General features: G+C 36.2%; 5 protein-coding genes across 12 annotated transcripts in view; 2 read left to right on the top strand and 3 right to left on the bottom strand.

The window, feature by feature from the left end:
- Positions 1–944: 944 nt before the first annotated feature.
- On the bottom strand, positions 945–8,505 carry LOC149679392 (uncharacterized). Of its 6 annotated transcripts, none has more exons than XM_089835107.1 (8): positions 7,082–8,503; positions 6,934–7,015; positions 4,007–4,088; positions 3,885–3,947; positions 3,157–3,288; positions 2,897–3,066; positions 2,791–2,834; positions 945–1,779 (listed from the first exon to the last, which is right to left on the bottom strand). In XM_089835107.1, exons 2-8 carry the CDS (start codon positions 6,978–6,980, stop codon positions 1,439–1,441), a joined length of 879 nt encoding a protein of 292 aa, XP_089691233.1. In that variant the 5' UTR covers positions 6,981–7,015; positions 7,082–8,503; the 3' UTR covers positions 945–1,438. The 6 variants fall into 6 exon arrangements, with proteins under 6 accessions (XP_089691233.1, XP_089691234.1, XP_089691235.1 ...); XM_089835108.1 differs by having other exon boundaries at positions 7,085–8,503; XM_089835109.1 differs by having other exon boundaries at positions 6,934–7,061; positions 7,124–8,502.
- The window catches only part of LOC149679388 (uncharacterized), a 31,479-nt gene continuing 12,315 nt past the window's right edge, over positions 8,494–27,657 (bottom strand). The window contains exons 2-6 of the mRNA XM_089835118.1: positions 11,055–11,136; positions 10,934–10,996; positions 10,485–10,577; positions 10,102–10,354; positions 8,494–8,612 (exon numbers count right to left, since the gene is read on the bottom strand). Coding sequence (XP_089691244.1) covers positions 8,530–8,612; positions 10,102–10,354; positions 10,485–10,577; positions 10,934–10,996; positions 11,055–11,129 — 567 coding nt within the window. The 5' untranslated portion in view covers positions 11,130–11,136 and the 3' untranslated portion in view covers positions 8,494–8,529. The remainder of the gene's footprint in view (positions 8,613–10,101; positions 10,355–10,484; positions 10,578–10,933; positions 10,997–11,054; positions 11,137–27,657) is intronic.
- Positions 16,771–17,462, top strand: LOC149679391 (uncharacterized). Its single transcript, XM_089835132.1, has 2 exons — positions 16,771–17,035; positions 17,099–17,462. The coding sequence occupies exons 1-2, from the start codon at positions 16,834–16,836 to the stop codon at positions 17,209–17,211; spliced, it is 315 nt and encodes a 104-aa protein (XP_089691258.1). The 5' UTR covers positions 16,771–16,833; the 3' UTR covers positions 17,212–17,462.
- Positions 21,932–23,059, top strand: LOC149679390 (uncharacterized). Its single transcript, XM_089835125.1, has 4 exons — positions 21,932–22,143; positions 22,207–22,264; positions 22,504–22,772; positions 22,866–23,059. Exons 1-4 carry the CDS (start codon positions 21,959–21,961, stop codon positions 23,044–23,046), a joined length of 693 nt encoding a protein of 230 aa, XP_089691251.1. The 5' UTR covers positions 21,932–21,958; the 3' UTR covers positions 23,047–23,059.
- Positions 22,985–26,789, bottom strand: LOC149679389 (uncharacterized). 3 transcript variants are annotated; one of them, XM_089835123.1, is made up of 7 exons: positions 26,540–26,789; positions 25,040–26,105; positions 24,435–24,597; positions 24,205–24,334; positions 24,001–24,144; positions 23,534–23,801; positions 22,985–23,461 (listed from the first exon to the last, which is right to left on the bottom strand). In XM_089835123.1, exons 1-2 carry the CDS (start codon positions 26,778–26,780, stop codon positions 25,525–25,527), a joined length of 822 nt encoding a protein of 273 aa, XP_089691249.1. In that variant the 5' UTR covers positions 26,781–26,789; the 3' UTR covers positions 22,985–23,461; positions 23,534–23,801; positions 24,001–24,144; positions 24,205–24,334; positions 24,435–24,597; positions 25,040–25,524. The 3 variants fall into 3 exon arrangements, with proteins under 3 accessions (XP_089691249.1, XP_089691246.1, XP_089691248.1); XM_089835120.1 differs by having other exon boundaries at positions 24,435–25,403; positions 25,514–26,105; XM_089835122.1 differs by having other exon boundaries at positions 24,435–25,403; positions 25,529–26,105.

Below are 27,657 nucleotides of genomic sequence, written 5' to 3'. Positions count from 1 at the left end.
CAGCGATATTTTGGAAAAGGCGGAAATTTATGGTTAGTCAGCAATATTTTGGAAAAGGCGAAAATTTATGGTTAGTCGGCAATTCATATTATTTTCTCCATCGGTTCCGCTTTTCCTCGTAGGGGGAATACTACTATTTTTACTACTATCCTACTAAAAATTTTCCACTGTGGAAAACGACCTCTAAAATAGGAATGACCCCTGAAGGGTTCGTCTCCAAGTTGGGGATTTCGTTCCGTAAGCGGGGGATTTTGTTCCGTAAGCGGGGGATTTTGTTCCGTAAGCGGGGGATTTTGTTCCGTAAGCGGGGGATTTTGTCTCCAATTTGGAAAAGGCGAAAATTTGTGGTTAGTCAAAAATATTTTGGAAAAGGCGGCAATTTATGATTAGTCAGCGATATTTTGGAAAAGGCAGAAATTTATGGTTAGTCAGCAATATTTTGGAAAAGGCGGAAATTTATGGTTAGTCAGCAGTATTTTGGAAAAGGCGGAAATTTATGGTTAGTCAGCGATATTTTGGAAAAGGCGGATATTTATGGTTAGTCAGCAATATTTTGGAAAAGGCGAAAATTTATGGTTAGTCGGCAATTCATACTATTTTCTCCATCATTGGTTCCGCTTTTCCTCGTAGGGGGAATACTACTATTTTTACTACTATCCTACTAAAAAATTTTCCACTGTGGAAAACGACCTCTAAAATAGGAATGACCCCTGAAGGGTTCGTCTCCAAGTTGGGGATTTCGTTCCGAAAGCGGGGGATTTTGTTCCGTAAGCGGGGGATTTTGTCTCCAATTTGGGGGGTTTTGTCTCCAGTTTGGGGGGATTTTGTCTCCAGTTTGGGGGGATTTTGTCTTATGCCTATTTGGACGGGGGGAAATTTTTGGAGGGATTATGTCCAGGGGGATTATGGGAGTCACCCCAATTGAATTACCAACTGAAAATTGATATCATTTAAACAGATTTTTATTAATTTTAATACTCGTTACAATATTAAAGGCTTGTACAACTAACTTTCTTTCTAAAAATGAAACTCAAACAATTAAAATTCACTTATAATAAAATCAGAGTAAGTAAAAAAATTAAAAAGTTAAAAATTATGTAGTATTAACCTATAATGAAGATTATACATTAGCATCCTCCACTACTGTTTCTTAATAGTTTTCATTTAGAATTCTTTTGAAAATTTAGTTATGGTCAGTGGTTTTGAATATTTATTGCGATCACTTGCGAAGGGTTTGCTGGTAAAGTCACACTGATCACATTAGAAGGGTTTTCTCTACTGTGAACGCGTTGACGAGTCTGATAAAATTACTCTCGCAGCTCACCTAAAATCACAATGATAACTTACGAAGTTTTTCACCGCCATGAATTCGTTCATGTGTGATCAATAAGGACTTCCGCAGGCTAACATAGGTCACTATTCACATTTGAATGGTTTATTATGGTTTTTCACCACTGTGAATGCGTTGATGATTGATCAAATGAGCCCTATGCGTGCATGCATAGCCACACCGATCACATTTGAAGGGTAATTCACCGCTATGAATGCGTTCATGCGCGATCAAATTACTCTCCAGCTTGCTGGCATAATCACACTGATTACATTTGAAGGGTCTTCCTTTTCCCCCAAAGTGAATGAGTTTGTGCTTGATCAAATTACTTTTCTGTGTGCTGGAAAATTCACACTGATCACATTTGAAGATTTGTTCTCTATTATGAATTTTGAAGCGAAGTTCAACAACTCTTTTATCTTCAATATTATGTTTTTCTTCGGGTTTACCTACACAAATCAAAAAATACATTTCATAAAGAAAAAATCATGTAACATCTGGAAAGCGCGATGATTCTATGAGATTTGACGGAGCTCGTATCACACCCCATAATTAGTCACGAGCCTTCTAAAGTATCCGCCCACTTTTCACACACAGTGGGGACTAGGAGTGAAAGATTCTCAGAATCGCATCTATTTTTTCTAAGTAATATTCACACGTAGTCCACAAATTAACATTAAAAATTCTGTATTCTGCAAGCACACTTATATTTGGACCTAGGGGGCGAGTTTTTGGGCTAAAGCTGAGGCGAATTTACACTTCCCAACATTTGACTCAAATATTTCACAGAAATAAGTATTCTAGTGGCAAATGGTTTGCTTAGATAACTAATAATGCCTAATCCTTTCCCAAAATCGAACATACGTAATTTCGCTGTAAGTAAAGCCTACATTTGTTTAACTTATCATATAAAAATTCTAATCTGATCATAAACGATAATAATTGAGGCGTTCAAGCTCTGGTTTTATTGCTTTTGCCATTATATTTTATTTTAAAGCCTTTCTCTGAGCCATCTTAGCTCAATCAGATTATCATAAGTTATTTCCCAGCATGCTCTGTCGATCCTCAAAAGACTGTTGGGAAATTTGAACTAGTTGCTATTTGGACCGATGTCTTGATCTTTTTGATTGGCATCAGCAGTAGAGTTCAGAAATAAAATCACATTTGCTACTTTCGCCAACAGGGGTCGAATGAATTTCATTCTTGTACGTTAAGCCATCAAATTATGCAAATCAGTTCAATACATAAAAATTACGTATAATGCACATTCTTAAAGGGTTCCACAATGTGTTTGGCCAACTTCATACAATCACCACTGACTAATAAAGCTTTTAGAAATTGCCGTAAAACTCGTCGGGGCTTTAGTTATAGCCTATCCGTGGGGGGTTCAAATTATTGTGCACCCAGCAAGTGACTTGGGGAGTCTTACAATATTTCTACTAAAATAAAAATTTACACACCAGGCTGGTTGTGGTTCTGGTCCTCAGTAGGGACTCCTTCCGAGCTATACAATTAAAATTATGATAAAATAAAACAATAAAATACACCTTTTTTTCACTTGTAAACCTTTCATTTTGAGGTTGAGGTTGTTGCTGTTCCGCAACTGGTAGGGATAATGCTTGGCTATCTGGTTCTGAATCATAATCAACTGGTTCAACTTTTGGCTCTGAATCATAATCAACTGGTTCAACTTTCACTGATACATCGTTAGCCTTTTGAACAGTTTCATTTTTCTCCTAATATTTAAACAATTAACAATGATTAATGAATATTCCTAACATCTAATCTCATCTTTGCGTTTTCATCAAATAAACAATGTTGTATACCTTGAGACTCATGACTTTGTATTTCAATTCTTCCCTGACCTTATTGAGCATGTCAATTTTACCTCGTTGTTCATTAATAGTTAATTCATTTTCCATCCTCTCTTTTCTCACGTTTGAAATTAAAACGTCAAACTTAAAAATTGAAATAAGATTCCATTACTATGGCTGATTTCCATGTGACTTTCAGGACAAACAAGAGAGAGGGGAAACCAATGTCGTTCAAAGAAAATTGATAATTCTCATTTTTAATTATGCTAAACCTTTAGCCAATCAGATTGGAATTTTTCATTGGCAGGGCATTTACAAAAGTTCAATGTTCATCAGCCATTTAATGGGGGTAGACAATGTTATTTTGAATCTCATAAAGCCTTCATAGGGGACAGGAAAACTAGGCGCTTTCGCTCAAGCATGTTTTATGTTAGATTTTCTCGTAATGTTTTTTCTATGGGAATAATATTTGGGAAGTTTTCTCGTTTTGTCAAATAGTACCTTGTTCCTCAGTTTCTTCATTTTATCATCTTTGCTTATGAAACAATCATCTTTATCCAGTTCCTAAAACAAACAGCAGTTCGTTTCTTGTAATGTTAAACCATTTAATGGCTGATGAGCGTTGAACTCCAGACAATGGCGAAAGCACCCCTCGTTTCGTTTTTCCCATCAGATTTCCTTGCAATGCTTTTTCTATGGGAATAATATTTTGTAAGTGTTCTTGTTTTGTCAATTATTACCTTGTTCCTCAGTTTCTTCATTTTATCATCTTTGCTTATGAAACAATCATTCTCATCCATTTCCTAGAACAAACAGCAGTTTTTATTAATTTCACGCGGTAGAACAATATTTGCTCAAATACCTCTCCGAGAACAACTCTTTGAGAATCGACCAAATTCATATAGGCGTTACGTAAAGACAGTTTATGGCGACACATTTCTTTCCTAAAATTAAACTTTGAAACATGAAACATTTTTTGAAAAACAAGCTAAGGAATGGAGAAAAATGTTCATATTTGAAACTAATAAAAGTTCACAGTGCCGCCAGACAAACAGGCCCAAGGCCGAAAGGTTTGATTAATGGGAGAACATTGTTACAAATTCCGACTGAATTAATACATGTTAAAACTCATCAGATCTCCTGATTAGTGTCTAATATTAAATTTTAATAAAATATTTTTTATATTTAACACTCATAAAATGTCGTTGAACTGTGATTAATGAGGGAATGTACATCGCGACGTGATTAGTGAGAGAATGTACATCGCGACGTGATTAGTTAGGGAATGTACATCACGACGTGATTAGTGAGGGAATGTACATCACGACGGGATTAGTGAGGGAATGTACATCGCGACGTGATTAATGAGGGAATGTACATCACGACGTGATTAGTGAGGGAATGTACATCACGACGTGATTAGTGAGGGAATGTACATCACGACGTGATTAGTGAGAGAATGTACATCGCGACGTGATTAGTTAGGGAATGTACATCACGACGTGATTAGTGAGGGAATGTACATCACGACGTGATTAGTGAGAGAATGTACATCGCGACGTGATTAGTTAGGGAATGTACATCACGACGTGATTAGTGAGGGAATGTACATCACGACGGGATTAGTGAGGGAATGTACATCACGACGTGATTAGTGAGGGAATGTACATCACGACGGGATTAGTGAGGGAATGTACATCGCGACGTGATTAATGAGGGAATGTACATCACGACGTGATTAGTGAGGGAATGTACATCACGACGTGATTAGTGAGAGAATGTACATCGCGACGTGATTAGTTAGGGAATGTACATCACGACGTGATTAGTGAGGGAAAGTACATCACGACGTGATTAGTGAGAGAATGTACATCGCGACGTGATTAGTTAGGGAATGTACATCACGACGTGATTAGTGAGGGAATGTACATCACGACGGGATTAGTGAGGGAATGTACATCACGACGGGATTAGTGAGGGAATGTACATCACGACGGGATTAGTGAGGGAATGTACATCACGACGTGATTAATGAGGGAATGTACATCACGACGTGATTAGTGAGGGAACGTACATCACTACGTCATTAGTGAGGGAATGTACATCACGACGTGATTAGTGAGGGAATGTACATCACGACGGGATTAGTGAGGCAATGTACATCACTACGTCATTAGTGAGAGAATGTACATCACGACGTGATTAGTGAGGGAATGTACATCACGACGTGATTAGTGAGGGAATGTACATCACTACGTCATTAGTGAGGGAATGTACATCACGACGTGATTAGTGAGGGAATGTACATCACGACGGGATTAGTGAGGGAATGTACATCACGACGGGATTAGTGAGGGAATGTACATCACGACGTGACTAATGAGGGAATGTACATCACGACGGGATTAGTGAGGGAATGTACATCGCGACGTGATTAATGAGGGAATGTACATCACGACGTGATTAGTGAGGGAATGTACATCACGACGTGATTAGTGAGAGAATGTACATCGCGACGTGATTAGTTAGGGAATGTACATCACGACGTGATTAGTGAGGGAATGTACATCACGACGGGATTAGTGAGGGAATGTACATCACGACGGGATTAGTGAGGGAATGTACATCACGACGGGATTAGTGAGGGAATGTACATCACGACGGGATTAGTGAGGGAATGTACATCACGACGGGATTAGTGAGGGAATGTACATCACGACGTGATTAATGAGGGAATGTACATCACGACGGGATTAGTGAGGGAATGTACATCGCGACGTGATTAATGAGGGAATGTACATCACGACGTGATTAATGAGGGAATGTACATCACGACGTGATTAGTGAGGGAATGTACATCGCGACGTGATTAGTTAGGGAATGTACATCACGACGTGATTAGTGAGGGAATGTACATCACGACGGGATTAGTGAGGGAATGTACATCACGACGGGATTAGTGAGGGAATGTACATCACGACGGGATTAGTGAGGGAATGTACATCACGACGTGATTAATGAGGGAATGTACATCACGACGTGATTAATGAGGGAACGTACATCACTACGTCATTAGTGAGGGAACGTACATCACGACGTGATTAGTGAGGGAATGTACATCACGACGGGATTAGTGAGGGAATGTACATCACTACGTCATTAGTGAGGGAATGTACATCACGACGTGATTAGTGAGGGAATGTACATCACGACGGGATTAGTGAGGGAATGTACATCACGACGGGATTAGTGAGGGAATGTACATCACGACGTGATTAATGAGGGAATGTACATCACGACGTGATTAGTGAGGGAATGTACATCACGACGGGATTAGTGAGGGAATATACGTCACGACGGGATTAGTGAGGGAATATACGTCACGACGTGATTAGTGAGGGAATGTACATCACGACGTGATTAGTGAGGGAATGTACATCACGACGTGATTAGTGAGGGAATGTACATCACGACGTGATTAGTGAGGGAATGTACATCACGACGGGATTAGTGAGGGAATGTACATCACGACGGGATTAGTGAGGGAATGTACATCACGACGTGATTAGTGAGGGAATGTACATCACGACGTGATTAGTGAGGCAATGTAATTGTAATTAATTTAACGATGTTCATTTCTCTGGCCCATTTGGCCATTCTAAGATAGATGGATCAAAGAACTGAAACTTGTTTCGTGTTATGTTTGGTTACGTTAGCCCAGATTAGGTCAGCAAATTCCATTAAACCACTTGAGGCATTCTTCAAGTTCGAAATATTTTTATTACTTACCAGCTTAAAGGCTTCAACGTAACAACACAATCTTTCAATGAATCCATCGTACTTGTCCTCTTTTACACGCCAAAGAATCAGACTAAACCAATCATTCAAGGCTATAAGTCAAGCCCTATATCGTCTAACTGAATGGTTTTGCATTTACTACTTGTTTTGTTCTTATTGGAGAAAGAGTTTCTTCTTTTACTTATAGTATTTCTAGTACTGAGCATTAGTAATGCGCATTTAAAGGCTTCCGTCTACTTTGTTTGTTGATGTTGACCGCTTTTCGTGTCATAATAAGATAAGAATGACTAGCAGACAGCTAAGTTTCCCAGTCTCGGGCTTGGAGGTGGTATTATTTTTATTATTGGAGTGGAATTTAGATAAAACCTTTGCCAACAGTAATAATAATGTTGGCGAAGATAATGCAATACTTATCTGACTAATCTCTAGACTCAGCAGGCTGAGAATGTGAGAAATAAGGTGGTGGCCCTGGAAAAATATCAGCGCGAGTCCGGCAGAAATTTCCGTTCGGTTTTTCTGGGCTAGTTTGGCCACGGTGGTTTTGCAAATTGCTTTTGCGTTCTGGCAAATTGACGGCCTTTCAAGTTTCAATCACCGTCATCGAGAAATATGCGACAGCAGTTTTCAAAAACCATAGCCCACTCGATCACGCACTCAACGACGCAAACTTACTCGGAAACAAGAACTGAAATTCTGCCGGACTCGCGACGTTAAAATAATTTCAGACCTTGAACAAACTAGCAAAATGAAACACAAATTATTTCAATACCAAACCCAGTCAGCTTTTCCTGCCCTTTGATTACGATATTTGTTATATTAAACTAGAATATTTGATTAATTATAATTAAACCTTCAACACTATTTATAATGAATACTTTTAATGTTATTATAATGAATTATCTTATCAACGGCTCAATCAATCGCTTGAGGTATGTCTCATAAAGGCGTCAATTAGCCAGAACGTAGCAGACCTTGAAAACTGTGTGTAGAACTGTAGATCAAGACTACGTGATTAATAACGTAGAAATAAGGCGGTCGTCCTGGTCAGCGTGATGCAGATTGTAGACTATCGTGGACCAAAATCTTGCTCTACTCGTGATAGGAAAATTGTCAAAACTAAATTCAGACTTAAATAACAAATTATTAATTTTAAGCGCTTTAATTGCAAAAGTAGAAATATATAATGGATAATTTATTAAAATATCAATATTTTACCTTCAAACTCCAAAATTAAACATTATAAATTAAATTAGATATAAAATGTAGTAAAAGTGAACAACATGTGGTATTCCAAAACTAAATGCTATATCTTCAAGACTTAATGGGCTATATCTAAATCTCGTTCCACTTTTGGTGATATCTTTTAAAAAATTAGTTAATTAATCTATTTAAACTCTTTCCGGTAGGATTGCACTTTATCTAACTAACTCAACTAACAGCGGTTACTGACTAATTAGACCACGGGGAGTTCGGAAAAAATAGTGAAAAAATTCTAAACCCGCCGCAAGTTGGTCCAAAAATTTTTTGAAAATTTGAAAATTGCATGTACTTACCGTAACCCCCGAGGCCCGAGAAGTCGAGAAAAACCTAACTCCGTCGTCTGCAGCCGAGCTCGATCTTACCAAATGGACTCGCGACGAAAATAGTGTTATAGCGTATTCTAGATCTTACTAAGAAAAACAAAATCTAAAAAATTATGAGATTTATGCTAATAATATTTGAAAAGGAGGATTTTAATTGAGAAAAAAATTAGGAATAGGTCTAATTCTATTTGAGTTAAAAATGAAGTAAGCATCAAAATTTTGGAACAGGCTTCAAATAATTTGGGAAGCAAATGAACGTAAAGGTAAAATTATGGAAAATTACGCGAATTATTTGGAAATTAATGGTAATATTTCGAAAAGGCGTCATATTTTACAGCAATATTTTGCAAAAGGCGTCATATTTTACAGCAATATTTTGGAAAAGGCGTCATATTTTACATCAATAATATTTTGGAAAAGGCGTCCGATTTTAGAGCAATATATTGGAAAAGGCGTCCGATTTTAGAGCAATATATTGGAAAAGGCGTCAAATTTTACATCAATAATATTTTGGAAGAGGCGTCCGATTTTAGAGCAATATAATGGAAAAGTCGTCAAATTTTACAGCAAAATTTGGGAAAAGGTGTCATATTTTACAGCAAAAGTTTGGAAAAGGCGTCATATTTTACAGCAATATTTTGGAAAAGTCGTCATATTTTACAGCAATATTTTGGAAAAGGCATCATATTTTACAGCAATATTTTGGAAAAGGCATCATATTTTACAGCAATATTTTGGAAAAGGCGTCAAATTTTACAGCAATATTTTGGAAAATGAGTTCTACTTTACAGCAATATTTTGGAAATGGAGTTTTACTTTACAGCAAAATTTTGGAAAAGGCGTCATATTTTACAGCATGATTTTGGAAAAGGCGTCAAATTTTACAGCAATATTTTGGAAAATGAGTTCTACTTTACAGCAATATTTTGGAAATGGAGTTTTACTTTACAGCAAAATTTTGGAAAAGGCGTCATATTTTACAGCATGATTTTGGAAAAGGCGTAATATTTTACAGCAAGATTTTGGAATAGGCGTCAAATTTTACAGCAATATCATATCAAAGTCGCCCACTTTTCAAAGAATCACGTGTATTTTTTCTTAGTAATATTCACGCGTAGTTTATAAATTAACATTAAAAATGCTTTGTTCTGCAAGCGCACATGATAAAATAAGGAATGCAGGGGCATATGAAGGCGCACACTATTAAAGAAAAGAAGTAGTTGCTTTCTCTCCAAACCAATGCAAGCCTTGTTGTGGGCACATAGGGTCAAACTATTTCCCCTTAGCAACGTTGGACCATGTCTATCTTTCAAATGAGATTGTCCATTAATTCTCCTCTTATTTCCTTATATAATCAAGCTCATTTGCAATAGTGATAATCTTTAAAACAGATGAAAGTTTAATTGTTTGGACCTAGGGGTGAGTTTATGGGCTAATGCTGAAAATGAGGCCAATTAACACTTTCCAACATTTTAACTCAAAAATCTTACAGAAATAAGTGGTTGAAAGGATTATGCACCCAGCAAGTGACTTGGGGAGACCTACAATATTTCTACATAAATAAAAATTTACGCACCAGGCTGCTTGTGGTTCCGGTCCTCAGTAGGGACTCCTTCCGAACTACAGAGATAAATTATGATAAAAAAACACGTGTAAACAACAAAATCAATACACCCTTTTTCTCTTGCAAACCTTTCATTTTGAGATTGAGGTTGTTGCTGTTCCGCAACTGGTAGGGATAATGCTTGGCTATTTGGTTCTGAATCATTATAAACTGGTTCAACTTTCACTGATACATCGTTAGCCTTTTGAATTTCTCCATTTTTCTCCTAATTTTTTAAACAATTAAAAATGATTAATGAATATTGCTAATACCTAACCTCATATTTTCGTTTTCATCAAATAAACAATGTTGTATAACTTGAGACTTATGACTTTGTTTTTCAATTCTTCTCTGACCTTATTGAGCCTGTCAATTTTATCTCCTTGCTCATTAATAGTTAATTCATTTTCCATCCTCTCTTTCCTCACGTTTGAAATTAAAACGTCAAACTAAAAAAATGAAATAAGATTCCATTACAAAAGCTGATTTCCATGGGACATTAAGGACAAACAAGAGAGAGGGGAAACCAATGTCGTTTAAAGAAAATTGTTGATCCTAATTTTTTAATGATGATGAAAACAAGGGCCCTTCATCCTCTAAACTTCTAGCCAATGAGAGTGAAATTTTTCATTGGCAGGACATTTACAAACGTTCAATGTTCATCAGCCATTTAATGGCTGATGAGCGTTGAACTCCAGACAATGGCGAAAGCACCCCTCGTTTCGTTTTTCCCATCAGATTTCCTTGCAATGCTTTTTCTATGGGAATAATATTTTGTAAGTGTTCTTGTTTTGTCAATTATTACCTTGTTCCTCAGTTTCTTCATTTTATCATCTTTGCTTAAGAAACCATCATTCTCATCCATTTCCTAAAATTTTCATTGTAATTTTAAACTTCACGCGGTAGAACAATTTTTTCTCATATACCTGTCTTTGAATATCCCTTTGAAAATTGACCAAATTCATATAGGCGTTGCGTAAAGACAGTTTGTGACGACACATTTCTTCCCTAAAATTAAACTTTGAATGAAGACATGGAACATTCTTTGAAAAACAAGCAAAGGAATAGAGAAAAATTAATTTCTAATTAATTTTGAGATCTTTATTTCAAGTTTAGTTTCAATGATTTCTTATAATTTCATCTTTGATTCTGGTTTTACGAGAAGCGTACGAGATTTCACGTATTTGGTTGTTAGAATTAGCTCCCGTAGTAACTGTCTTTTTTCAATCAACTCAAGATTTGGAAATATTTTCCAAAATATATTAATTGGCTAAAGTTTCCCTTTTTGTACAATAAAGTATTCACAAAGCAAATCTTTTCTTGATTCCCTGGCCCATTTGGCCTTTCTAAGATAGATGGGCCAAAAAATTTAATCCTGTTTTACATTGTGTTTGGTTAGTTAGGCCGGATTAGATCAACTTAGGTTAGGTTTTGCCAGGGCAGTTCCCTTAAACCTCGTGAGGTATTCTTCAAATTTCCGAAACATTTTTACTACTTACCAGCTTAAAGGTTTCATCGTAACAACACAATCTTTCAATGAATCCATCCTACTTGTCCTCTTTTACCCGCCAAAGAATCAGATAAACCAATCATTCAAGGCTAAAAGTCAAGCCCTTTATCGTCTAACTGAAAAGTTTTCTTGTTACTAGTAACTAATGCCTTTTGCTCTTGTTGGAGAAAGAGTTTCTTCTCTTATTAATAGTATTTCTAGTGCTAAGGATTAATAATTTTAGTAATACACATTTAAGGGCTTCTGTCTACGATGTTCGTTGTCTCGTTGACCGGCGACCGCTTTTCGCGCCATAATTAGAATGACTAGCAGACAGCCTGAGAGAGGTAAGTTTCCCAGCTTCGGGCTTGGAGGTAGTAATATTTTTGTTATTGGAGTGGCATTTAGAAAATACAATACTTATCTGAGTTATCTCTAGAGCTAGACTCAGGAGTATTCTAATGTCTATGGCTACTGCGCCATCCGCCATTGATTTAGTGGCGTCTGCTAAATCTAACCTCTTACCCCTTATCTCTCTCGGCGTGTGAGAATTCAACCAATCCCGTAGTGGTGAGTGGTTCGATTTAGCAGACACCACTAAACCAATGGCGGGTAGCGCAGCAGTCCTTCATTGTTTTTAAGACTAATTAAATGCTAATTATCATACTGTAATAAGAGATAATTTAGTCATTTTTAATATTTTACCATATATATATTTAGAAAAATACCGTTCTTTTAAGGAATAATGGGTAGGATTGCACTTTATCTAACTAACTCAACTAACAGCAGTTACTGACTAATTAGACCACGGGGAGTTCGGAATAAATAGTAAAAAAATTCTAAACCCGCCGCAAGTTGGTCAAAAAAATTTTTGAAAATTTTAAAATTGCATGTACTTACCGCTATAGACTAAACGCATTATGCACTCAATCTTTCATAATATGCCGGGGGGGAGGGCAACTGTAAGAACTTCAAGGACTCGCGACGGAAGTATAGCTATGGAATTTTTAAGACCTACTGAATTTAACAAAACCATTCATTTCTGGTACTGTGATCGTAAAGTAATCTGAGAAATTTTCAAAATATTGCGTAAAGAAAAATTAGAAATGCCAAAAATAAGGAAAAGGAGAAAATAAGCGAGAAATGGCGAAAATTGCATTAGCGATATTTTAGTTTCTAAAAATAGCATTAAACTTTTGGGAAGTATTTAAAAGTTAACTAGGCCTAATCGCAAACAGAAATTTTGGAAAAGGTGGTAAATTAGATAATAAGTAAGCTAACCTAACCTTACCTTTAATACCTTTGAATTATATGGTATTCCTTCCCCGCTAAAACTGTCACTGAAACCGCTGGCCGCCCCTTAACGCCTCCCCTCGATTCGCGCCTCTTCCCGCCTCGCGGGTTGCCATGGAAACGAGAACTTACTGAGCAGAGACTCGTTGATTTTCAACGTGATTAGACGTGTTTTTTTGAAGAGGCTTTCTTGAGAGATAATTATTACTGCTGTCAAATTATATTTTCTGGGGTTTATTAGGTTTAATTTCTAAATGGCTCATGCTAATTTGGAAAACGAGGCGTATGAAAACCCAAATTTTGGGAATGAGGAACATTTTTTTAAAATGGTTTCCTTGAAGAATTGGGGAGGGTTTTTTCCCGGGATGGATGATGGCCTAAAGGCGCGGTCAGAGAGGGATGCCATTGCCCTAGTACTTTCTTTGGAGCTTGTCCCGCGTCTTGAATCCTTCAATGAAGGAAAGACACCTTGCGGATGTGGGAATAAAAACGATGATGGGGAATTAAATGGATATCTTGTTGGGGTTGGCAATGCCCAAAGCCGATTTGGCTATTCGATAAGATGTTCCGCAGCCCAGTCTCGCGCTAACAAGCGCAAGACCTTAAAAGCATTAAAAAGAAGGTACCAGAGTATTTGGCGGTCGAGTGCACGAAGGCTTTCGTCCCCTCGAAAAACACCTGGTTTTACAATCAAAACCTGTCGGTTACCGACAATCTCTTCCTCGTGTTCCTGTGGGTTTCCAAAATGAGCGTATCTGACGCTATAATCCACAGTGAATGTGCCAGCCATACCGTCGTGGATTACTTTTCCATGTGTCGCGAGGTGGCTGAGATTGTCATTTCGAACAGGGCCGACAAGGTGCAGATTGGAGGACCAGGATTGTTCGTAGAGGTGGACGAAACATACTTGCACTCTAGAAAGTACCACCGCGGGGCTCAATTGGCCGGAGAGACCATTTGTATCTTTGGTATCTATTGCAGAGATACGAAAGATGGTCTTTTTTTGAAGGTCAGGAATAAGTCAAGGGCCGTTTTGTGGACCCAAATGGCGAAATACATAGCTCCGGGGTCAGTGATAGTGTCAGATGGCGCCCCGATGTACATGAATTGTACTTTGATGGGATTTCGGGAGCATCTGACTGTTTTGCATAAGTATGAGTTCGTGAATTCGGAAGATTCACGTGCTCATACGAATAACATCGAAGACAGAAACCGACATTTGAAGGCGAGCATAAAGTCCTACAGAACTGACCGGGCGTTGAATAGTTATATGGCCACATATTGGTACAGGTGTCTTTTTTTCAAGGACCAAGATGGTAATTGGCTTCCTCCTGGAACCAACTTCCGTCGGTTCCTGGAAGACGTCAAGGCGTGCTATCCTGGTCCAGGGAAAAAAGGCCTTGAACTAATTGAAATTGGCGTGTCGGAGGAAGAGTTGAACGCTCTGAATCCAGAGACACAGCCGGCGTTCCTTATTGGTGGTCAAACCGAAGAAAACACGGTTGAACTCAGCGATGAGTGAGGTCGGTTTTCTTCGTTTAAGGCTGTAGGCAAGGGGATTCAATATCCTGGGGAGTTTTCATTTGGCAGACCCCCCTACCTATATACTGTCGACCTCAATGTCCTGAGGAGTTTTGATTTTTTCAGGGCAATGAGGTCGACATTATATAGGTAGGGGGGCCTGACAAATGAAAACTCCCCAGTATATTGAAGCCGGCAGTAGGCAAGGGGACCTGCCATAAAAAAACTTTCCATGAGAAACGAAGTGTGGCCACCTTCAAGTGGTGTTTCTCGGGTAACGCTAAGTGCCACACATTACTGCATAACCATAAATATATTTGGAATTTCTAATTGTATTTAGTTCTACCCTGGTAATTTGAAACCCTTTCCAAAATATCGCTGTTTGTGTTTAGATATTTCAAAAAGAATAAGACGCCTTTTCCAAAATATTGCCGTAAAATATGACGCCTTTTCCAAAATATTGCCGTAAAATATGACGCCTTTTCCAAATATTGCCGTAAAATATAACGCCTTTTCCAAATATTCCCGTAAAATATGACGCTTTTTCCAAAATATTCCCGTAAAATATGACGCCTTTTCCAAAATATTCCCGTAAAATATGGCGCCTTTTCCAAAATATTGCCGTAAAATATGACGCCTTTTCCAAAATATTGCCGTAAAATATGACGCCTTTTCCAAAATATTGCCGTAAAATATGACGCCTTTTCCAAAATATTGCCGTAAAATATGACGCCTTTTCCAAAATATTGCCGTAAAATATGACGCCTTTTCCAAAATATTGCCGTAAAATATGACGCCTTTTTCAAAATATTGCCGTAAAATATAACGCCTTTTCCAAATATTCCCGTAAAATATAACGCCTTTTCCAAATATTCCCGTAAAATATGACTCCTTTTCCAAAATATTCCCGTAAAATATGACGCCTTTTCCAAAATATTGCCGTAAAATATGACGCCTTTTCCAAAATATTGCCGTAAAATATGACGCCTTTTCCAAAATATTGCCGTAAAATATGACGCCTTTTTCAAAATATTGCCGTAAAATATGACGCCTTTTCCAAAATATTGCTGTAAAATATGACGCCTTTTCCAAAATATTGCCGTAAAATATGACGCCTTTTCCAAATATTGCCGTAAAATATAACGCCTTTTCCAAATATTCCCGTAAAATATGACGCCTTTTCCAAAATATTGCCGTAAAATATGACGCCTTTTCCAAAATATTCCCGTAAAATATGACGCCTTTTCCAAAATATTGCCGTAAAATATGACGCCTTTTCCAAATATTACCATTAATTTCCAAATAATTCGCGTAATTTTCCATAATTTTGTCTTTACGTTCATTTGCTTCCCAAATTATTTGAAGCCTCTTGCAAAATCTAGATGATTACTTCATTTACAACCCAAATAGAATGCAACCTTTTCTGAAATATTTCTCAACTAAAATCCGCCTTTTCCAAAATTTTGATGCTTACTTCTTTTACAACTCAAATAAAATGAGACCTTTTCCTAATTTTTTTCTCAATTAAAATCCACGTTTTCAAATATTATTAGCATAAATCTCATAATTTTTGTAGATTTACCTTTTCTTAGTAAGATCTAGAAATAAGCTATAACACTATTTTCGTCGCGAGTCCATTTGGTTAGATCGAGCTCGGCTGCAGACGACGGAGTTTGGTTTTTCTGGAATTCTCGGGGCCCGGGGTTATGGTAAATACATGCAATTTTAAAATTTTCAAAAATTTTTTTGACCAACTTGCGGCGGGTTTAGAATTTTTTTACTATTTTTTCCGAACTCCCCGTGGTCTAATTAGTCAGTAACTGCTGTTAGTTGAGTTAGTTAGATAAAGTGCAATCCTACCGAATAATGTTATGTAACCTCCAATTTTCCGTTAAGTACTCCAACTTAACTTTAAGAAATTCTCCTACAACTTTAATGAATAATTTGCCTTAAAATAGTTCATCGTGGTTCTATGGTAGAGTGTATGAATTTTAAAACTACTTAGTTTTAGGATACCCAGTACGTCAATAAATTAGCAAATGTATGCAAAGTCATGAAGCTGTTTTGTTGGATCAGATATAAAATCGCGGGTTTAACTTCCTTTACAGCGGCTTAAAAGCCCCGTTCACAAAGGCGCTTATAGCTGAAGCTGATTGCTGAAACCGAGAGCTTATTTCGTTCTCCGCTTGCGCGTGAGGGTTCACAAAGCGGCTTATGTCGACTGGAAAGTAGAATATGCCGAAAGCTGAAGCTGATTGACGTTGTCAGCTTCTATCTATCTCCCCTAGATATTTGAGCAAGCTGAAACGGTATTTTAAAAGTCCAAGCAGACGATCCTTTCGCGACGGCATCAAATATTCAAATTATTGGCGGAGTTAACTGCCAATTTTTTATGTAATGAGATGAGTTCTTTAAAGGAACGCAAACAAAATGAAAAGGCTTTAAAGGCCGATAAACGTCTGAAAGAAATTGAAAAGAAGGAAAATCTTATAGAGGTAATTAGGAGAAAAGAAGTTATATGGAACAAATTTGATAAAAAACACAGAGACCGAGATGAATTAGGAAATGCCTGGGATGAAGTAGAAATTGAAACCAAAATGATAAGTAAGTAGATTATTATGATAAATAAAACTCTTAAACGACTTTCATTTTACATTTTTTCAACAGAAAAAGATGCAAAAACTACCTGGAAATATCTTAAAGACCAGTTTCGGGAACATTTTCATTTAATTTCAAAAACAAAATCAGGGCAGGAGTATATTATAAAAAAAACGTCTTGATTTGGACCAAGACCGAAAAAACAAACGATATGTGTGAGGTTTATCAATTGGCTGAAGTTCAGATATTGAAATTTTTTTTAGTTATTTTTATCCATTTAATCCTTAAAAAATATTAAATTCAATCAACTGATTTTACTGTTAATCGATCTATTACCTCTAAATTAATTGAAAAAATTACATATCTACGCTTTTTCAAGAACAATTACATTTTCCGAAAACATTTTATCATGAAATTAATTATTTTGAAGGGTGTACGTGCTGAGGGATCAATATTGAATATTTGAAACACTCTGTCTAAAAAGACCAAGCGAACTTTGACATAATTCGAAAGGAAAATGTAAATTTTTAAAAGTCGATTCCAAACCACCCTGCACGAATTCATACATTTAATTTCGTATATCGAAATGCTACATTTCTAATGTCGCGACTATGAAGGAAAGGTTGCACTGCAATTTCCCTCTTCGTACTTTAGAGTTTTATAACGTCACCATCCCTTTCTACATTGTTGGCGTTACTTGTACACCGGTAACGTATTACGCATAATCATTTTAGCACGCGTAAATACCATTTCGGAAAACACACAGTGGCGAGGCCACCATTGGGTATTATCCCTCGCACCAAGGGTCACCGCCAGACGGTAACAAAGTTGACTACAGGCAGGAGGCTAGTCAACTTGCACTGCCTATAGCGGTGCTTCTGGGCGAGAGAGAGAAGACCTTAATGGCGGCATCACACCTGTGTTTTAATTCTCTGTATGTAATTTCTAAAATGGTCTACTCTCTTACAAATGTACACCGATTAGACTGAGTGATCGGTCCTTCAGGCGCTAGCGAGTGTCAAGCCACAACAATAATCATTCTTGTACACGAACGTTTTATAGTTTTAGGTTATTAAGGTTGGCGGGCAAGTCCGGAGAGTCATGTACCGTTCACTAATGTGAAAAGGTTTCGACCTATATGGTAATATTTGCTGGGTGTATTGCGTCGGCTCAGATGACCCAAAACACTGGAACCACTGGTGATTGTAAAATTTTATATATTGGGGAAATGGAGGAAGGGGGGGATTAAGTTAAGTGTGACCTTCTTCGTTTAACTGGTAATGAATGGAGATGAATATAACAAGCCATTGGTACTGAAACGTATTTCTTTTTATGTAATCTTTACCCTTACCTTTGGTTATATACCGTTATCATATTTGTCCAGTGTTACAGATAGCTACCTACTAAATGAAACCACACAGGATAAACGATGTTGCTTTGTCTTAAATAGACGACATTAGTTATTTAGTTTATTAACTAGTCTGAACAAAATAAATTTAAATTATCATATTTTTTTTGAACATCAGTCTTCTTAGCAACTTACAGATTTAAACTTTTTTGGGTGCGCATTTGAAAATTTGTCAAGCCAGCAACAATTAAATCTATGTCCGTCAAGGTGCTTACACGAAATCCCTTGAAAAAAATTAATTTCATGATAAAATGTTTTCGGAAAATGTAATTGTTCTTGAAAAAGCGTAGATATGTAATTTTTTCAATTAATTTAGAGGTAATAGATCGATTAACAGTAAAATCAGTTGATTGAATTTAATATTTTTTAAGGATTAAATGGATAAAAATAACTAAAAAAAATTTCAATATCTGAAACTTCAGCCAATTGATAAACCTCACACATATCGTTTGTTTTTTCGGTCTTGGTCCAAATCAAGACGTTTTTTTTATAATATCTGTCACTTCAGTCTTAATGTAATTAAATTTTGAATAATTATGTTAGCTTTACCGTATATATATATATTTATATACGTGGGCTATTTATATATATAGGCGCTAGCCCACTTGCGAGAAGGTTCAAGGTAGTTTGACCATAAAGGATAGGTTTGACTAAATTGACTCTGCGAGACTTCAAAATTCCAATCGTGCCGAGACTGCCGACTACCGTGTAGTTTTAAATCTAACTTAATACCACTACCAAAACCTGGTACCACTTGGCAAGCCCTTCATTTGGGTCTAAACTCTAGAGTGATGCGGTTTATTGTGTTTGAAATAGAAAAGTTAAGAGTAGAAATTGGAAGAAAGCTTGAATTTTTAAACTGGTCCCGCCTCAATTCCCATCAAAAAACTTAATTATTAATTTTTTCAATTAAAAACTGGTCCAAGCAACCAATAAACTGGTTTTGGACCAGTGGACGTGTGCTATTTCTAAGTCTGGTAGTGTTAAAATTGTAACAATACTCCTGTTAAAAAGGCACAAATACTGTAACATCCCCCCCCCCCAAACTTTAAGTTTCGCTCCTTTTCAATGGCTCTCTTTCAATATGGGAAAAATGCTTTTAAATGACAATTTATTTAAGTGTAAGAATTAAACAGGAAAATGGAGGCTGAGTGTAAGATAAGTGTAGTTTTAATTATAATTTGTTAGTTTAATTATGAGGTATCCATGAATTTTCCAAAAACATTCGTGTTTTGGGTTGATTTCACATTAATTATACTTGATTAAGTTTAATTTAACGGTTTATCTAGTGTGGATACAAGTTTCGATAGAATATTAACTTTAATTGCAATTACCCTAAAATATGTAAGAGCTTTCGATGTATTTTAATGATGAATTAAATCAATTTGAAAGTGAAATAGGAAACATCTGTGGCTGTGCGAAAAACTTGTGATGTTTTAATATTAATTTGAGCGCGGTTCGGGAGAGTGGATTAAGCTTAAAAGTATAATTTCTTGGAATTTTTTACCCTAATTGCAACGTTTAGTGAAGTTTAACATTTTTGCCAGTCATTATTTTACCTTAAACTTTTGAATTTCGCGCCAATTAATGTACTTTAAAGACAGTTTAAATTAACTTAAGTGTGAAATAGAAAACATTGGGATTTATACCAATGGCTTGGGTAGTTTTAAATAAGATTAAAAGTTATTTGAGTTTTTATCCAAAAAATGAATATATTTGGTTTAATTTCACGTTAATTATATTTAATTGAGTGACAATTAACGTAGGATTGTGTTTCGGCAGTGTATATTTAGGTTATAAAATTACTTTCAATAAATACTTCACGTTAATTGCAATTTTTAGTGGAGCTTTTGAATCTTATTTTACTCTACACTTTCGAATTTCGCGCCTATTAATGTATTTTAAAGATAATTTAAATTGACTTAAGTGTGAAATTGAAAACATGGAGCTATACTAACAGCTTGTGCAGTTTTAATCTTAATTAAGTATTTTATTTCAAAGTTACTCGAGTTCTCATCCAAATATATATATTTCATGTTTAAATTCACGTTAATTATACTTAATTAAGTTGAAATTAATGAAGGATTGAGGTTTGGCAGTGTTGATTTAGCTTACAAAATGAGTATCAAATCACCTTAATTGTAAAGTTTAGAAGAGTTTTTCATTCTTGCCAAGACAATGTGTTAAATTTTTATCATACCACGTGCTAAATTTGCGGTAACATAAAGATCATCTATAACATATGTTAATGAATGATGTGATTCTATAGTTTAGCTACTTTGGCTTCAATAACAGTAATTAAATTAAATACCTAAACAATTCATAGCAATTTAGAAAAATGAACAAACGGCAATGTGAACTGTGGAGATAGCGAACAACGTAACCCTCCGTTGCTGACGTGGTTACGTTGGAAAAATCTGCGCCGATGTAAACATGGAAATTATTTGACTAATTAAATTACATAACGACACTGTCCTCCTGGATTAATCAGACCACTGTTACTTATATTTATGAATTAACAAAATCCACTGTTGGTAACAAACTGCGCTAAGGTAAACACCACGAGTCTTTAAACTGCCGTAAGGAAAACATTTTAAACTTTTTGTCATCTTACCAGTAGCATTTTGAAGTTTTCGATCTTTTCACAGGGTGAAAAGCACTATCTTTATTTCAACACGTTAATAATTTGAATAGGTATGCCATTCTTTACATCAAATTGCAAGCGCACACGGTAAATACAGCATAAAAAACCTAGGGTAGTAGGGTTAACCCGGTTAGGCTATGTTTCTAGCATAAAATTGAGCAGACTATATAAAGGATTCCAAAACAAATGAGAGCTGGAAATCAGCCTTTTTAATAATCTTTAAAGAGTAACTAAAATAGGGTAATGGCAGCCCTCTGCCTTCGACTGTATTAAGCTCTATGGGGAAATAACATGGGGTGCTATTAGTCTATATAACTTAAGCCTTGGCCGTAAAGAACGTCGAAAAACTTACTTCAAAAGATATAAAAACCTCTATTAACTGTAATAATTTACCTGAATTACTTTTCTAGACGAAAATTCGACCTGATAACGACCTATTTCTTATTAAGGGTGCTACAGTTAATTAGAAAATACATATAAAGGTGCTCAAGCTCGGATGAAATACCAAAGTAATTTGTTAGAGTCTACTGCAAAGAAATTAGGAAAATCAGCAAGAAAGCCAACATTTGAAATTTGTCAACGTAACTTGTTAGCACCCACAAACCTAGGCCCTTCTAGTTGTCAACGAGAACGAAATCAGGATATAGGTTTAAGCGCGCTATAAGGTTAGGCTGACATCTGACCCAAAAGTAATTTTTTGACGTACTATCTTAATTAGTTAAATTACAAAAATTAGAATTCATTAATTAAAAATCGAAACAGGTAAGTTTCTCATTTAAGAAATGCTTGTTAATTTAGAAGTATTCCGAAAACTAACTTCGCTATAGTTTTTCCGTATGGCCGGCTTCAATTGCCTTAAAAAACCGAAAATTTTTTAATGCTTTTTCTATGGGACGCTAACCCTAAAAGGTGTGACTTTTTCTTTAACATTACGGAAGGGTGTCATGTCATATCTACAAGGGCCTACCGGCCCTGTAGAATAGAAGAAGAAGATGTATCGATGATAACATGGCCATTTTTTAAAAGTTTATTGTTTTTAAAAGACGTGGTCACGAGGAGACAGTATGCTTATTGTTTAACCTTCAAAGATTTGTTCTATTAAACATTTATATCATACAATTTCAGTACAACATCAAACATGTGCGGAAAATTCAATGGAAATGAGGAAATAATTTCACGAGATGTGAGTCAAGTACCGAGGGGCAAATCACTCAAAACTCAGTCTCTTCACCGATTAATTGTACACGTAATGCTTTTAGCACAGGCAAGGGTAGGGCTTTTTAAGATTTCGTATAATCCCTTTTGTTCAGTTAAAACCAGAGTTTACACTAATTACACTGAGTGATTTGCTGCTTGTCAAGACTTACAATAGCACATATACTTTTTTATTTAATGCATTAATGGAATCGCACTGTTACTTAGGATGAATCGTCGGAAATAGAAGAAAGGCTGCCAGTAACAAGACCAGATATTGTGAGTGAAGACTGTTGTGAGACGAGATCATCAACATCATCATCGAAATTGCCATCCTCATCCTTCACAGAGGCTCCTGATATTGCAAATGAAGGCTGTGGTGAGACAAGATCATCATCATCGTCATCGAAGTTGCCATCCTCATCGCTCACAGAACCATCAAAAGTTAGGAAGCGACAACGGACCATAGAGGATGTGGAAATTAATAAAATTGATGGGTATGAAAGTTCTCTAGCTGGATCAATATGATTTTGTAATTTATCCATTACATAGTTATGATTGTATTTTTAAACTATTCAAATATATGTTAGAATTTTAGCCAAAGTCGCTGCTCCAAAATCAAAAGACGAAGCCCAGTTGTTTGCCGATTTCATTGCTAGTCAGCTGAGAAAAGTTGATAAAAAATACCTAAGACAGTGTCAAAATCAAATTTACAATTGCATTAATGAATTTATTGACTTGTCAGAACAAATTGAAGATATTAATGTTTAATAAACTATTTTAACGTTTACAATTGTTTATTTATTTTTTAACGCCTGGCAAATCCCATTGCCAAGGAACAGCTCCTTCATTCCAGAAATACTCTGCGTAACTATCACGACATTGCCTTGCATTTAATGAAAAGTTTCGCGCTTGTGAACCTCTTAAGTTGCGTAAACCAGTTTGAGGCTCATCTTGCCAGGTTCCAGCATGCAATATTCCTAGGCTATCTGTAAAATCAGCATAGCCTGGTGGGCAATAAACTCTTTTTGACGGTTGCTTGTTTTTTTCTGATGACATTAAGTAATTATGCAAGACAACAGTTGCCTTAACAACCCGATCAACGTTCTGTGGCATAAGATTTATCGTTCGATGGAATACTCGCCACCTTGCTCCTAGAATCCCAAAGGCATTCTCGCTGCAACGTCTTCATGAATTGTTAATTCGCATTATTGTGGGTTTTGCATACACGCAATTTAATTCAACTTAATTTCTATACCTTGCCCTACTGAGACGGTAATTAAAAACCCTCATTTTTGATGTTAACCCCTTCCCAGGAAATGGTCTTAGAAAATTAGTTGTCAGAGCAAATGCTTCATCTCCAAGAAGTCTCCAGGAAATCCTATTTGTCCACTGTTTAATGCTTTGCCAATGTCCGATGAGCCAAAAATACCACCATCCGAGTTAGAACCATACCCTCCGATATCCACGGCCAAGAATCTGTATTCAGCATCAACCACTGCCATCAATACAATTGAGTTTGTACCCTTTAGTGAAAGTAAAATTTTTGAATTGAGGATCTTGCAGTTCACATAAACATTTTTAAAGGAATCCATAAGTCGCTTGTCTGGGGTAAAATTTTGATACCGCTCGCCATGCTGGGGGATTTTCCAGACGTTAACGGAAATTCAGATTGGCAAGCGCAAAGGGTTTGACAAGCGACTTGTGGAACCCATTAACGTCTACTTTATAATTGAAGAACATGGATCCGCTATTTGGTGGCTGTTGTATTGTAATGTGTTTACCGTCAACCGCCCCACAACAGTTAGGATATTGCCATTGACGGCTGAACTCGAACGCAGCTTCCGTCCACATTTTTTTATCTGGGGTCTTACATAATACGTTTAAAATTACTTGTAGAAATGGTTTTTTAAAGATAAGAGGCCATACTTTCAAAACTAAAGGTTGTAAAACCTCCCAAAGAGCATCACATGTTTCAGTAATAACTGCATGTGCAGTGCTTTTCCCTATACGAAAGCCATAAGAAATGCTAGCAAGACTTTCCCCTGTTGCTAAATACCTAAATCAGTAAAACCACTTTTAGTAATGGAAAAGTAACACAATTTAGAAATAGCACAAAAAATATATTTATTTTCAATGGAGAAACAATGCGTACATACCTTAAAGTTATAGCGAGGCGATGTTTAGGGGACAATGGCTCTCTAGATGAGGGGTTTTTTTTAATGAGCCATGCAAAAGCTTGGCCAGTTCATCAAATATCTCGGGTGACATTCGTGTAAAGTTCCGAAAGTATTCATGATCATATTTTCTCATTGCCTTTAACTATCAAAATAAATTATGTGAGATTCAACAATTCAAATTCACAAATTACTTAATATCATAATAAGATTGCTGGTAACCACACAGACCAGGTACAAATGTCGCAACTATTGACAATTTTATATAAAAAGTTGTTTTTCTTAATCACCAAACACGAGCACGTCACAGAAAGTAAAGTAAACTGCCGAACTAACTAGAAGAATAAGCGTTTGCGTTACCGTAACACTCACATTCGTGAAAGAAAGACATGGAGTGCTAACTGAAAGCCCTATATACTATTTATGAAAGAAAAAAAGCACTATATACAAGTTACAAAGTTAGTTAAATTAACGTTTGGCTAGGCTTCAACAATTTTAGCTTTTAACTGGGTCTGTCACTAGTCACAACAGAATGTCAGTCTCTCTCAGATATAGCTAGGCCTTTGCTAATTTTACGAAAGTTTTACCAAAGTATGGAAATAGCCTTGTTGTTTTCTTTTTACCCAAATCGGGTGAACCCACCAGCGACGTTTCAAACGTTTCAACTTTTTTTTTTCAATAGTAACAGTTTTTTCTTTAATAACAATAACGTAACTACTACGCTAGTCATTTCTTCTTCTTCGGAATCCATCTTGTTTTGAATGACTCAGTAAGCGCCAAGCGGAAGAAATCGGCTTTTTTTGTGAACAGATTTTTGGGAGCTGAGGCGGACGGCCGTGCGAGGACGCTTAAAGCGTAATCTCGTTGTGAGGAAATCGGTCTCTACTTTCAGGAATCAGCTTCAGCTATAAGCGCCTTTGTGAACGGGGCTTTAAAGTCTCAACAGGTCACCTTCCAAAAGGTGCAAAGCATTTGTATATTAATAAGAGTGGTCAATAACATTAATATTTATTAAGAAAATTAAAACGCGTTGAACAATACATTTAAATAAATCTCCTTACAAAGTTTTAAATTACTTAGTGGTGTTTTGGATGTTGATGTGTGATGAAACTAATCTTCTTGTACTGGCATAGTCACACTGATCGCATTTGAATGGTTTTTCACCACTGTGAATGCGTTCATGGGTGATCAAATTACTCTTCTTACTGCTGGAAAAGTCACATTTGAATGGTTTTTCACAACTGTGAATGCGTTCATGTCTGGTCAAATCATCCTTTCGCTTACATGCATAGTCACACTGATCACATTTGAATGGTTTTTCACAACTGTGAATGCGTTGATGTGCGCTCAACCTACTCTTCTGCTTGCACTTATATTCGCACTGATCACATTTGAATGGTTTTTCACAACTGTGAATGCGTTCATGTGCGCTCAACCTACTCTTCTGCTTGCATTTATATTCACACATATCACATTTGAAGGGTTTTTCCCGACTGTGAATAAGTTGATGTGTGATCAAAAGACTATTCTCTTTGGTGGAAAAGTCACACTCGTCACATTTGAAAATCTTTTTAACTTTATTCTTTCGCATTTGACGTTCTTGATCATTTTTAGGATATTCGCATCGAGTTGAAAGTTCATTCTTGGATTTTTCTACAGAAAGAAAATTAACCCATCAATAAAAGTTAAAATCGAAGTTAGCACAAAAAGCTGAACCCTCTGTTAATCTGTGTCTCCTTGATAAAAAAGTTTTAGCGCATTTTTATTCAAGTCATTTCAGTAAACCAGGACCCCAGCCGAATTTCGAAAATATTTATAGGAATTATAGGTATTTTTTCATGAAAATATAGGGATTATAGGTATTTTTTCATGAAAATATAGGAATTATAGGTATTTTTTTCATGAAAATATAGGAATATTAGGTAATTTTTCATGAAAATATAGGAATATTAGGTATTTTTTCATGACAAGCTCTCAGTAACAAGTGAGAAATTTGTGGAACATGTCTTATGAACTTATGGTATCAATGTGCGGCACATGATTCAATAGGCTAGGGTCTCACATTATTTTAGAATAAAATTACTTACCAATTTTCGAACTAGCAGACGAATAGTTTGCCGCGCAAGGTTCAAGGGCATCTAAATTGGACACTGAAGTATAGTTTTTAAGTTCAAGCGGTATATCCAGTAAGTCGCTTTGAAGACAAACCGGGGTCATTTCCGGTAAACAGTAGATCGGTTCAATATATCCATTTTCATGAAACTTATTTTTAGATTCCTGTGCTTCTAGTTTTTCAAACAAAGAGTCTATAATTGAATCGATCTCCATATTTCTTTCAAGGGACAATTCCAAATGTTTTTTGACTTCGACAATCAGTTGAGAAACTCACTCTTTCTTGGACTGCGATGTCAAGGACCTTTGACACGGAAAATTTTAATATAATAAAACTAAATGTAAATCAAGATTTAGCATTGATAAGTTTAGTACAACAGAATTCTAAGTTGAAGCTTAAAAAATGTACTTTGTTAATAATTATGTTATCATAAATTTTAAAGTTATTTATGATCATGGTTAAGTGATTTTTTACCTATTCTTCTGTTAACTATAAGACCAATCTGGATGGTGAAACACCCAGGAAATATCTCAGAGTGATTTTAAAATTACAATTCTGTTGAGATTTTATGGACAATTTGAAATACATAGTTAACAGGCATCTAGGATTCCTACCATTAATAGAAGGAGATTAGGCGACTAAAAGCGTAAAATCGTCTGCTATCGCCTGGTCTCCTTGTGTTAATGGTAGCAAATCTCCATTCCTGTAAACTATGTATAAGCACCTCCGGCCAATCGCGTAACGCCCTGTCTTCTTGATAACAAAATTTTCGTGGCACGCTCCATGCCGAATTAGATTTAGCGCGAGATTTGATAAAATTGCGCGAGATGTTGAGCGTGTAATGTGAAATTTTGATAACAGTAATGCAAAACGTTATGTGATTGGTCGTAGGTGCTTATTTCAAATTATCCATAAAATCTCAACCTAATTTGAATTTTAAAATCATATAAAGGTATTTTCTGAATGTTTCATTATGCAGACTGGTCTTACAATTAGTAGTAGAATCGATAAAAAATCGCTTGATTTTCTACTTCACACTCCTTTTAACAGAAGCTTCCGAGCACGTGGGTGGCAGTTGAAAAAGAGCCACGA

The sequence above is a fragment of the Phalangium opilio genome, unplaced genomic scaffold (assembly GCF_054372755.1).
Source record: "Phalangium opilio isolate 3A_F unplaced genomic scaffold, DU_Popi_V2 ptg000041l_1, whole genome shotgun sequence".
In the NCBI taxonomy this organism is placed as follows: domain Eukaryota; kingdom Metazoa; phylum Arthropoda; class Arachnida; order Opiliones; family Phalangiidae; genus Phalangium; species Phalangium opilio.
This window is presented reverse-complemented; position numbering and strand designations above follow the sequence as displayed.